Source organism: Arvicola amphibius, chromosome 1 (genome assembly GCF_903992535.2).
Source record: "Arvicola amphibius chromosome 1, mArvAmp1.2, whole genome shotgun sequence".
NCBI lineage: Eukaryota > Metazoa > Chordata > Mammalia > Rodentia > Cricetidae > Arvicola > Arvicola amphibius.
This window is the reverse complement of record NC_052047.1, coordinates 109,877,157-109,890,480: the sequence shown is the minus strand read 5'-3', so window position 1 is coordinate 109,890,480 and position 13,324 is coordinate 109,877,157. Positions and strand designations below refer to the sequence as shown.

The following is a 13,324-nucleotide window of genomic DNA, read 5'->3' as shown; positions in this document are numbered from 1 at the left end:
CATATCTATATATGTATATATACACACAAATACTTTGATATTTACATTTATGCACTGATATTTACCAATGTTAATATATTTATTTCAATATTTACTATACATTTTATATCCATGCTTTCATTTTAACTATACATATAAGGGTGATATATATATATATATATATATATATATATATATATATATATATATATAAACTTTCTCAAATTATATATATGCAAAGTACACAGTCTGTTAAGTATACAAACAGATTGAAAATACTGGCAAGAGTTGAAACTGTAGTCTAGAGGTCTAGCGTTCCAAGAGGTCCTCTTTGGAGGACTTCAGGCTTTCTTTTAAGGCCTTTAAATGATTAGACAAGAACCATCAATATTAGGAATTTTCTTTTTACAACTATCAGTTTAAATGTCAAGCATGTTTCAAAAAATAGCACCAAAGGTACATTTGGACTAGTGTCTGACCAAGCCCCTGGGTGTCACACCCTCATCAAGCTGACAGCTAAAGTTAACCCTTTCACTGGAACTGTTTATGAGACACTGACTGTGAAAGAGGTGGGGCTGAAGCAGAGGCATTGGCAATGAAGACAGAGAGAAGTAAACAAATCTTGGCCCAAACATGCAAAATTTTATAACCAAATGTAGGAGTGCAGAGAAGGAAAATAAGTAAATTAATCTCATGCTTCTAATCTATAAAAGGATTGAATCCCAGAGCCCCTTATTAGAGAAGTCCAAGCTGGAGGTAAAAGGGAGGATGGAGAATGGTAAACACAGTGGTGGTCCTCAGTGAACCCAAATAAATTAAGACTCTCAGGAGGAGCTAGGGAGACGGCTGAGTGATCCAGACCTTAGTAACCAAGAACGAGGCACTGGGTTTCATTTCTAGCACCACAATGGGCAATGAAAGATCTTCAGGAAAATGGATTAATCAGGGATCCTGCATCCTTTTGTTTTTTCAAGAGAAGCCTACTTCGTACCCCAGTTCAGAGACCACTGACCCAGAACAGAGTGTTACAAGTCCAAAAAACCCATTAGGAGCAGTTACTAGCACTCCAGGAAGAACAAGTCCAGGATACAGGAGAAACACTTGTAAATCTAAAAATAACTCCAGAAATTTATTTGTCATTTTCTCTCCAAATGTATTTCCAGAAATGACTATTCTTACCACGCATATTGCAGAAAGAGTTACTGTTGAAAATCCAGAGACCTTAATCATTTGCATGTTCTATGATTGTAATTTATAGCAGATAGCTACTTTTGAAAACAAATGACTGAAAATAAAAAATAATTTTCAGAAAATTATTTTTTATAAAAATAGTTCTTTTATTAATCATAGGTTTATTTAAATATATTACATGTAACACATGAAAATATAATTTATTACTTAATATATGAACATCCACCCTCTACAGTTATAAAAAGTTTTTAAGTGGCTAATTATATATACCAGGAGATACATTTCAGCCACATGCATTTAGTTTTTTCCATTATTGTATCAGTAGGATGTTATTACTATATTAAATCTTACAATATAACAGACATCACTTAAGAGAATATTTTCCTACCAAGCTGTCTCTTCAAAGCACCCTTAATCTCATTATTTCTGAGGCTGTAAATGAGTGGGTTCAACATGGGGATCACTACCATGTAGAACACAGACACCACCTTGTTCTGGTCTGTGGAGTAGCTGGACTTGGGCATCACATAGATGAAGGTGATGGTTCCATAGAACAGAGTGACTGCAGTGAGGTGGGAGGTGCAGGTGGAGAAGGCCTTCTGGCGGCCCTCAGGGGAGCGCATCTTCAGGATGGTGATGAGGATGTAGGTGTAGGAGACAGCTATGACAAACACTGTGACTATAATGACAAAGGCAGAACAGAATGAGGCAGGAACTATGGGGACATTGCCACTAGAACAGGAGAGGTCTATCAAAGGAGCCAAATCGCAGAAAAAGTGATTGACTCTATTTGGTCCACAGAAGAGAAGAGAAAAGAAGGAAAGAATAAAAGAGGAAGCATTAAGGAAACTTCCTATATAAGATCCTGCAAGCAACTGGACGCAGACTCGTGTGGACATTTTGGTTGAATAAAGTAATGGATTACAGATTGCTACAAAGCGATCATAAGCCATGGTGGCCAGAAGGAAGCATTCAAGTGTTCCGAAGAAAGCACCTGAGCCAAGCTGGATGGTACACCCAAGGAAGGAGATTGTATTTTGCTCCACCAGGAAGTTGACAAGCATATTGGGGGTGACAGAAGATGAGTAGCCTATGTCAGTAAAAGCCAAGTGACTCAGAAAAAAGTACATGGGATGATGGAGCTGGGAAGAGACTCTGATGAGAAGGATGGTGCTGAGGTTCCCAGACATGGTCACCAGGTAGATGCACAGGATGATGGTGAAGAGGATGACTCTAAGGACTGGGTCATTTGTTAAGCCCAATAAAACGAACTCTGTCACTGCAGTGTGGTTCCCTTCCTCCAGGACAGCCATGGGATGATGTAGCTACTGCCAGAAAAAGGCTGTGATGGTGACATTCCAGGAAGGGATTTATAAACATGTAGCATCATTTCCATCAATACATATATGAATACTATTATAAATAGATATGTCATTTAAGAAAAAATTTCAGGAAAACACATTGAATAAAAATTTAAACTAACTTTTTAAATTTAACTTTTATTTTACTCCACAGTTTTAGAATTTATATATTTATTTGCAATGAACCTTCTCATATTTCAAAAATTGTTTTTAACAGCAACAACAGATAATTGGCTTCCAGTATGCTCTGTGGATTCAACTTTGAAGAAAATATTTCCTTAAGTGGTATTTATATAAAATATATAATATTACATATACTTAGATGTTGTTAAATATGTTCAAAGGACTTTGAAGACAAGGTTTTTAAAAGGAATCATAAATATAACAAAATGATTGCAACTTCTAAATCTAGGGTTATGTGATTATGATTAGAGGAAGCAATAATGCTTCCTGAATGCTTACTAAATCACCAGCCTGGAAGTTAAAATTCACATATAGCTATATTTTAATTTCCAGGGGATAATATTTAGTACTTTCACTGTTTCTGTTTCATAAACAAGGTAACTAAGGTTAAAAATGTTAAGTTACTCACATCAATTAACACAGGAAGTACATTGGGTTTGGGATATCAGATGCAGGCAAGCTGAACTCATTGCACTCATTCTGAAACTCATGTATGATACATGAAATAATCATGTGTGATAAACGGAATCATCATAGCAGTTAAGTGAATACCAGTCACAGTGATACTGGTTAACAATGATGCAGCCGATTGATTCTTCAGCTTTCTGATGCAACAGCCCAGGGTGCCACCTTTGCTGTCTAGTTCACGATGCCTGTGCGTTAAACAAGACTCTCTTAGAATAAATTTTAAACTGAGAAGTCAGATATTTTTTACAGAACAAGGAAGAACTAGAAAGGAAGGGAAAGCTACAAGTAAAGTCACTATTTAAACTTTAAAAATGCTTCAGTATTTCCAATTCAGCCACAGCTTTGTGAAATCATCTTAAATATCACATGACTAATACTTCAAATAAAATTATCAAGTTTTATTTAAACAGGCCAAAATCTTTCCTACTGTAACAATGATTCAATTGAAGTGTGGTGGAATTAAATATGATTTTTTAACGTGGTATGCAGATAATAAAACTTCCACCTTGTTAAGTTAAGACGTTGTGCTGGAGAGATGGCTCAGTGGTTAAGACACTGTTGTTTTTGCAGACGACCTGGGTTCACTTCCCACACCCACATTGCCTGTCTCAGCACTGTCTGTAACTACAGTTCTAGAGGTTCCAGGCTCCTCCTTTGGCTTCCATTGGCACCACGCACCCATATGGTTGCACATACATGTGTACAGGCACTCACATAAACATATAAAATAAAAAACAAATCTTAAAAAATTAAAAAGCATACTCAGGTTCACTCATCTAGAGACCAAATTGAATCTCATTCTTGCCACCCCACTCCCACCTCGCCACAATTTGGCTTTATTTCCTACTCTTTGCCCAAAATGTTTGGTGTCTGAGATGCTAGAGTATCTGTATAATTAATAAATGAAGCAAGTTATTTCTAATAAAAATCCTAAAGGTAATTCCAAGTGCTTTGAAATTATCCACTTATTGCAGAATGATAAATTTACATAGTTTGACATCATGCGGTTTCTGGTCTTAGGGGTTGTAAACTGGTCTTGCACATTCCACAATGGAAATTTAATTTACCCCAGATGAAATTGTTTTCTCCTGAACTGCTTGTTTTATCTGCACTATTGCTAAAGGAAGGCTTTTAGATGAGGGATAAATGAAAACAAGCAAAATTTCATCACAAAAGCTCAAATCTTACCTCTTGAAAAAAGAGTTCGTTCATCTTGTAGTTATTATTACATGACAGCCATGCTATCTTTTATAATGTTTGGCTGTGGATAGGTCTCTGAAGATCCCAGAAATTCAGAAGCAAATTCAAACCCAACAGGGAACATGATCACAGCCTCAAGTGAATATTGAGGAGTTCAGTTCATATGAACACATCTAATTTTCAAGGATTCTGTCCATCCTGAAATGTTTATTTTAAAGTATGCAATGGCACACTTTTATTTAATGATTACAGTGGGTGAAATACAACATATTGTGCCATTCCTAAATATTGGCCTTAAGTTTACTTTGCTAATTCAAGTTACCCCACCAGGTTCTGATAACTAGGTAGTTCCAAACTCAGGGTCACATAGACAGCCCTATGTGACAATAAACAAAACTAAAACCTGTAAAATGAGAAAGGTATTTGTCAGGAAGAATGAGCGCTGGCCAGGATTGGGGGGAATGAATTATGTTGAGGGATGAGTAACCACAGTTCATTATATTCATGCTTGAAATTGTCAAATTATGGAATTTATTAATTAAAAAAGAATATAAAATTGAAAATATAAATAGGCAACATTACATCCAGCACCTCTTCATTTTACAAGTAAATGTTTTACAGTAAATAATGCACATTATATTATAGAAATGAAGGGGGAAATAAACATAGCTATTTAAAACACACACATAGTTTTTATAGCCAAAGGCAGAAAATAAGTACTTTCAATTTATATTAAATACTGAAGCTAATGAGTAAAATATTTTTTCATGGATTTCAGACTTCAGTGATAAAAGAGTTATAATAAACCAACTTTATAAACACAGAACATGCCAGGATGAAGAGATGGGCCAGCGGTTTAGGCACTTGCTCCTCTTGTAGAGGAATGGAATTTCAGTAGCTGCACCCACTTCATGTAGCCTCCAGCTGCCTTTAACTCCAGCTTCCGGGGATCCTATGCCCTCCTCCGGCTTCTGTGGGAACACACCCATTCATACATGTGTCTTCAGGTTTCTATTGCTGTGATGAAACATCATGAAAAAGCAAGCTCAGGATTGCTGGGCAAAAAATGGGAACTTGGGGGTGGGTAAGGGGGGATGGGGAGAGAAAAGTGTGAAGTAGAGGATGGGGAGAGCTTGGGAGAATGGGATGGTTGGGATATAGTAAGGGTGGATGTGGGAACAGGGAAATATATATATATATATATATATATATATATATATATATATATATATATCTTAATTAAGGGAGCCATTCTAGGGTTGGCAGAGACTTGACTCTAGAGGGGTTCCCAGGTGTTCAGGAAGATGCCCCCAGCTAGTTCCTTGGGCAGCTGAGGAGAGGGAGCCAGAAATGTCCAGATCCTATTGCCATACTCATGAATATCTTGCATATCACCATAGAACCTTCACCTGGCGATGGATGGAGATAGAGACAGAGTCCCACATTGAGTACCGGACTGAGCTCCCAAGGTCCTGATGAGGAGCAAAAGGAGGGAGATCATGAGCAAGGAAGTCAGGACCGTGAGGGGTGCATTCACCCATTGACACGGTGGGACAGAACTAATGGGAGATCACCAAGTCCAGTTGGAATGGGACTGATGGATCATGCGACCAAACCGGACTCTGAATGTGGCTGACGGTGGAGAATGACTGAGAAACCAAGGACAATGGCGATGGGCTTGGACTCTACGGCATGGACGGGCTCTGTGTGAGCCTTGTCAGTTTGGTTGCTCACCTTCCTGGACCTGGGGGGAGTTGGGAGGACCTTGGACTTTACATAGTGAAGGGAACCCTGATGGCTTTCTTGCCTGGAGAGGGAGGGAGTGGGGGTATGGGTGGAAGGGAGGGGAGGGAAGGAGGAAGAGGAGGGGAGAAGATGGAAATTTTTAATAAAAAAGAAAATAAAAATATTAATAAAAAAAGCAAGCTCAGGAGGAAATGGTTTACTGGGGTTCCATACTTCCACACTGTAGTCCATCTCTAAAGGAAGTCAGGACCGAGTGCAAACAGGGCAGGAAGCTGGAAGCAGGAGCTGATGCAGAGGCCATGAAGGGTTGCTGGTTACTGGCTTCCTCCCCATGGCTTTCTCAGTCTGCTTTCTTATAAAACCCAGGACCACCGGTTCAAGGAAAGCACCACCTAGATGGTCTGCATCCTCTCCCATCATCACTGACTAAGGAAATGCTCTAATGGCTTTCCTACAGACTAATCTTCTGGAGGCATTTTCTCAATTGAGGTTCCTTTCTCTCAGGTGACTTTAGCTTGTGTCAAGTAGATATAAATCTAGCCAGCAATATGTACATATACACACAAACACATACACAAATATAAAGATAAAATAAAAAATCTTAAACGTTAAATAAACCCAGAGCATGGTAAACACGGTGTGGAAGAGACACAAGCCAGTGGATTCACTTGTTGGCTGGAGGGTGGCTGCAGTGCCAGCTTACCAGCCTAATGAGAAAATCCAAACCCAGCATATGATTTCTGAGGGAGAATGGCAAAGGACCCAATGATGCAAGCCCAGGAGAAAAGGCTGCCAGACATAAATGCAAAGATTCTTGGAAATTCAAGAGATTAAAAAGTGAGGCCATGTTAAACCATGCAGAGACCCATAGGCCATGAAAAACGTTTACAATACAGTTCTTATGTTTGATATGCTATAATTCCAAGTGTTGTAAGAAGTACTACCTACAAAACATTGAATGGAGGAGTTAGCAGATGCATTTTCATTATTTTTATATAAATCTAAGTATTTGATGATATTTTAACAAAATTGATAGGCTACTATATACATTGTTCATTATGTTATAGTATTAGTGATTTATACAATTAACTGTCAATCACATTATCGCTATGAGGTCATTTCTTATCTTGGGTCTACTATATACTAATATACATAATTATACAAATTTCATTAAAATATGTGGAAAAGATGTAGCTGTCAAAAGAAAAAACACATAATGACGGACAATATTTAGAAGACACATTGCTGATAAAAAGACTGTCATTAAAAGCATCCAGTAACTACTGAATCTCAGCAAGAAAGAAACAAAGAGGATGACTGAAAGCTAAGTCAGAAACATTTACAGAAATCCCATTAGAAGGAGTAGAACAAAGAGTTTATGCAAGTGTGCTCCAAAATTAGTTCATTAAGGAACTAAAAATGTAAAGAGAGATACTCTTACATACCAAATATAATACCAGAATCTAAAACACCAAGATCACCAAGAAAATTTAATTTCTATTATTTGTTGGAATGTACATAATATACCCATTTTGAAGGGTATAATAAAAATTTCTTTTTAATTGTTTTACTGAGCTATATATTTTCTCTGCTCCCTTCCCTTCTTAACTACTCCCCTTCTACCCTCTCCCACAACACTAATGCTCCCGATTTATTCAGGAGATCTTGTCTTACTTGGCCAACAAGACAAAATGGCAGCCTACAGAATGGGAAAAGATCTTTACCAACTCCACATCAGACAGAGGGCTGATCTCCAAAATATACAAAGAACTTAAGAAATGGTCATCAAAAGAACAAATAATCCAATAAAAATGGGGTACAGACCTAAACAGAGAACTTTCAACAGATGAATCTAAAATGACCGAAAGACACTTAAGGAAATGTTCAACATCCTTAGCCATCAGAGAAATGAAAATCAAAACAACACTGGGATTCCATCTTACACCTGTAAGAATGGCCAAGATCAAAAGCACTGATGAAAACTTATGCTGGAGAGGATGTGAAATATAGGGAAGACTCCTCCATTGCTGGTATATCCACTTTGGAAATCAGTGTGGCAATTTCTCAGAAAATTAGAAAACAATCTACCTCAATATGCAACAATTTATTTTTTAATGAAAACAGAAAGTTTTGGAAATATCATCCAATAGCACAAGATGCTATAATCAAATGTATGTGTTATCATTACATAAATATAAGCTGCCTTATTTTATGATTGTCTTGAAATATCCTTATTCTTCCACCAGTATTAAAAGGAAGTTTTCCTGGCTATTGTAACCATGGTTGGCAGCTATTTTCTTTTGGGGCTAGCAATATTGTTTTCCTGGCTTCCAGGGTTACTGATGAAGGCTATGATGCCATTCTGATATGTTGGCCTTTGTGTTTGAATTCATGTCTTTTCATTACAGCTTATATGTATTTTTCATGTGAGTTTTTGATATCTTTACTATTGTAGGTTGTGGAGAATTTCTGGTATATTCATGCTATTTAGAGCTCTAAACCCCTCATGCATTTAGATAGCAATTTATTTCTCTAGATTCTGGGGGAATTTTCTATATCATTTCATTGGATTGATTCTCTGTTCTTTTATTCTTTATCTCCGCTATTCCTGCTCCTGAACTCTTAGGTTCATTCTCTTGACTGTATACCATAGCACTTGTGTTTATATTAATATATTCCTTACTGGTGTCTGAATATATTGATTTCTGATATTCTTTCCTCTGCTCCATTGAGTTGATTTTTGGTGTTTTCTAACAAAATTTACTTTTGATTCACCTGCCTTTTTACTTCTAGAATTTCTATTTGTTTTAGATCTCAGTTTCTTTGTTTAAGTTTTCTGTCATGTTGGTAACTTTCTCATCTATACTGTTTATGTTCTCATTCATTTTATCTAACTTTTTCTTCTGTTGCTGAGTTTTGAATTTTCTCTACAGGTATGGGGATGAATTCATCTGTTTCTTTGTATATTCCTTCATTCAAATTATTAATCTGATTTTTATAAGTAAACTTTAAAAACAATTTTTCATTATTTTACATTTCTGATATGGGATTCCCCTCTGTATGCTGTGAATATGTTTTATTACCATTGGTTAATAAAGCATCTGTTTTGGGCCTATGGCAAAGTTGCCAAAGGAGACAGACATCCCAGAGCTTTACCAGTAAATGTTGAACCTTGTGGTAAAATATAAAATAATAGGAATGGATTAATTTAAGATGTAAGAGCTAGCTAGACATACACTTAAGCTATTGGTCAAGCCAGTGTTGCAATTAATACAGTTTCTATGTGATTATTTTGGGTCTGAGGAGCTGGAAACAAACAAGCAGCCTTCTATCTACAGAATGGTGCCCAATGAACATTTGGGGTTGATGGCTGCCACCCACTTCAGGTCTGGATGCTTGTGTGTCCACTCAGGATTGGAGGGAAATAACTGAGATCATGGTTGCAGCTCGGGGTCCCCTACCTGGGCAGGTGACAGAATAGAGTCTGCTAGGAGTACACAGAGGGGAGAGTATGGTGGATTCCTGCCACCAGACACAGAGATATTTCTAGGCCACACACTGTGCTGTATGGAAGATTTAGCTTTTACAGAGATAAAGGGGGTTTATATGTTACATGGTGATACTCAGAGTTGAGGTGGTGAGGATGATTCCCACCCAGGAGTTCCAGAGCTAAGGTAAACTACCTCTGCCATATTGAAAGTCTGAGAGAGGCAGAGCCAGAATCCAGGGCTGCTGTGACCAAGCTGCTTACCATTTTAAAAGCATTCCTGGTCAGAAAATTATTACAGATATGTAATAAAGACAGATTCAGATAAAAAGCCCTCTAAATGGGTCACAGTGTTAAATAAATGCATGCAGGCTTGGAAGAGAGGAAAAAAAGAGTAAAGAGACAGTAAATGTAATATAAAAGAGTACAGACAGTCATAGATTAAAGGAGTAAAAATAATAAAATAAATATTAAACTTGTAGAAAAAGTAATAGAGTAAGAAAAATAAGTCATGTAAAGATGAAATATACACAGAGAGTCTGGATTATGGATATTATTGTGTTTTCTTTAAATTTTTTGACTGTTAATGAGCTAAGTACAGAGAGACATTCCATTATACAGGCTCCTAAGCTAAACCAACATATATACTTTGATGGTATCTTGACTTCAAAATTTGGGTCTAAGGATATGTTACTTTGGAAAAGAGGTTCTGCTTTTGTTTCCACAGAGGATAAAAGTCTGTGAATTCCTTACCAGCTAATATGATTTAATTAAACAAGACTCCCTGATACAATGGCTCAGATGGTCTAACATCCATGCCAGCTTAAGAACTGCTGGCCGAGATAGACCTTGCACACAGGATACCCCATGAAAGACCAAATAAACAGTGCCCCCAATCAGCAGGAAGTAGTCTAGAGAACCATGTTCAAATTCCCCAAATTATTGTTTATAAACGTTTGTTTAAATCTAAAGGGGATATGATATAGAAATGAATACTTACATTGATATGGTATTTGGTTTACTGATACAAATTTAAGGTCAATTTTGTTATATATGTATTTCTGCTCTTGATTAAGGTATTATGTTTGTGAAGCTCATTTAAAATGTAATGTATGATTAAGTAATATAGGTTAATAGGTAGTTATGTATAATAGCCAAGCTTGTAGTCATGCTAGTTAGGTTTTCTCGCTGTAGAGAGACATATTTCAAGTGGATAGGCATTCTTCAAACCTTTCAAAGACTTGCAGAGTATGGCATTTAAAAATATTTTTAAGAACTTAGGACTTTTCATGAGACAAATCTGCTCCTGGCAGCACTAATCTACTTTAAGAGGATGATGGGCATTGAAGAGGCTCCTTAGGGAGTTTTTTCTTTTTAGCTATTTGGGCAAGAAACTTCTCTTGCTTAGCCTGCTTGATGGTATGCTGTATAAATAGAACATGCAGGACACACAGAAAAATGAGTGCTGAAGTTGCCTAAAGAAGGTGAGACAGTCCTTTAGGGTTCCTGGTTCATGAAAGAGTCTGCCAGACATTCTTCAGGACAGAGAAGAAAGTGACTAACAAACTGCCAATATAGGCAGAAATGTCTTTGAAATTTCCTGCTTCATGGAAAAGTCTGCTTAATAGGATGGGTCTGTAGGCTGAAGATGAATGCAACAATGTTACAGAAAACTTTGGTTGACTGTCCAGGCATGGAGATGTCTCTGTCAATTCTATAGTTTTGGAAGCTGCTTACAATGTACTTCCTGTTTACTTAGGTAATATTATATCCTTCTGGAGATTTTGATGGAGTTGAAGAAATATAGTTATAATTATAGAAGATAGATTACAAAACCTAGACTCACAAAGATAGGTATAGATGCAAGAGTATTTCCCTTGATTTGCTGAATATAAATGGACTATAATTCTTTCTTGATAACTATTTTGTTATATGTAATTTTACTCTGTTAAAGTTAAAACCTTTCTTTTTATTTAGACAGAAACAGGGACGTGGTGTGGGATTCCCCTCTGTATTCTGTGAATATGTTTTCTTACCATTTGTTAATAAAGAAGGTGCTTTGGGCCTATGGCAGTGCAAAATAGAGCAAGGTCAGAATTTCAAGCAGAGATAAGGAGAAAAGAAGGCAGAGTCAGAAAGACACCATTTAATCATTACCAAAGGGGACAGATACCTCAGAACCTTACCAGTAAGCCATGTGCCTCCTGGTAAAATATAAAATAGGAATGGTTAATTTAAGATGTAAGAGCTAGCCATAAGTACGCTGGAGCTATTGATTAAGCAGTGTTGTAGTTAATATAGCTTCTGTGTCATATTTTCAGGTCTGGTCAGCCATAATAAACAAGCAGCCTTCTGTCTACATGTTTCAGTATCTTTGAGTTAGTAGTTGAGGAGATTGGGGTCTCCTAGAGGAGTCACACTTCCTTGCTGATGCATGTCTCTTGTATTCCAGCATTACAATGCATCCATCTTTTTTGTATGTTGACCTTGTAATTGTTATAAATAATTTTTAGTTTTTATATTTATTTATTATTGTTTTTATTGATCTACATATTTTTCTTCACTCCCTTCTCCCCCCCTCCTATTCTACCCACTTACATTATCTCCACATTCCCAATTTACTCAGGAGGTCTTGTCTTTTTCTACATTTAATGTAGATTAGATCCATGTATGTCTCAGGGTTCTTTTTGTTGTCTAGATTCTCCAGGATTGTGAATTGTAGGCTGTAGGCTAGTTATTTTGGCTTTATGTCTAAAAGTCACTTATGAGTGAGTACATAGTATATTTGCCTTTCTGTATCTGTGTTACCACACTCAATATGATGTTTTCTAGATCCACCTATTTCCCTGCAAATTTCAAGATATCAATTTTTTCCCTCTGTATAGTACCCTATTGTGTAAATGTACCACATCTTCTTTATCCATTCTTCAGTCTAAGGGCATTTAGGTTGTTTCCAGATTCTGGTTATGACAAATAACACTGCTATGAGCATAATTGAGCATATGTCCTTGTGGTATAATTGAGCATCCTTTGTGTATATATCCAAAATTGGTATTGCTGGGTCTTGAGGTAGGTTGTTTCCTAATTTTATGAGAAATTTCCATATTGATATCCAAAGAAGCTGCACCTGCTTGCACTCCTACCAGTGATGATGGATTATTTCATTTACCCTACATCATCTCCAGCATAAGTTGTCATCAGTGCTTTTGATCTTGGCCATTTTTATAGGTATAAGGGAATTTCAGAGTTGTTTTGATTTGCATTTCTCTAATGGCTAATGATGTTGAGCATTTCCTTAAGTGTCTTTCAGTTATTTTAGATTCATCTGTTGAGAGTTCTCTGTTTAGGTTTTTCAAATTGGATTAGTTGTTCTTTTGATGACCAATTTTTTGAGTTCTTTGTATATTTTAGAGATCAGCCTTCTGTCTGATGTGGGGTTGGTGAAGATCTTTTCCCATTCTGTAGGCTGCCATTTTGTCTTGCTACAGTGTCCTTTGTTTTACAGAAACTTCTCAGTTTCAGGAGGTCCTATTTATTAACTGTTGCTCTCAGTGTCTGTGCTACCAGTGTTATATGTAGGAAATGGCCTCCTGTATCAGGGCATTCAATTATACTTTTCACTTTCTCTTCTTGTGGTTTATGTTGAGGTCTTTGATCCATTCGGACGTGTGTTTTGTGCATGACAATATATATTGATCTATTTTCATTC

At 36.8% G+C, this 13,324-nt stretch overlaps 1 protein-coding gene across 1 annotated transcript; it reads right to left on the bottom strand.

Annotated features, from left to right (window-relative positions):
• Positions 1–1,538: 1,538 nt before the first annotated feature.
• Positions 1,539–2,483, bottom strand: LOC119818786 (olfactory receptor 469). Its single transcript, XM_038336566.1, has one exon. The coding sequence runs from the start codon at positions 2,481–2,483 to the stop codon at positions 1,539–1,541; it is 945 nt and encodes a 314-aa protein (XP_038192494.1).
• Positions 2,484–13,324: the final 10,841 nt, after the last annotated feature.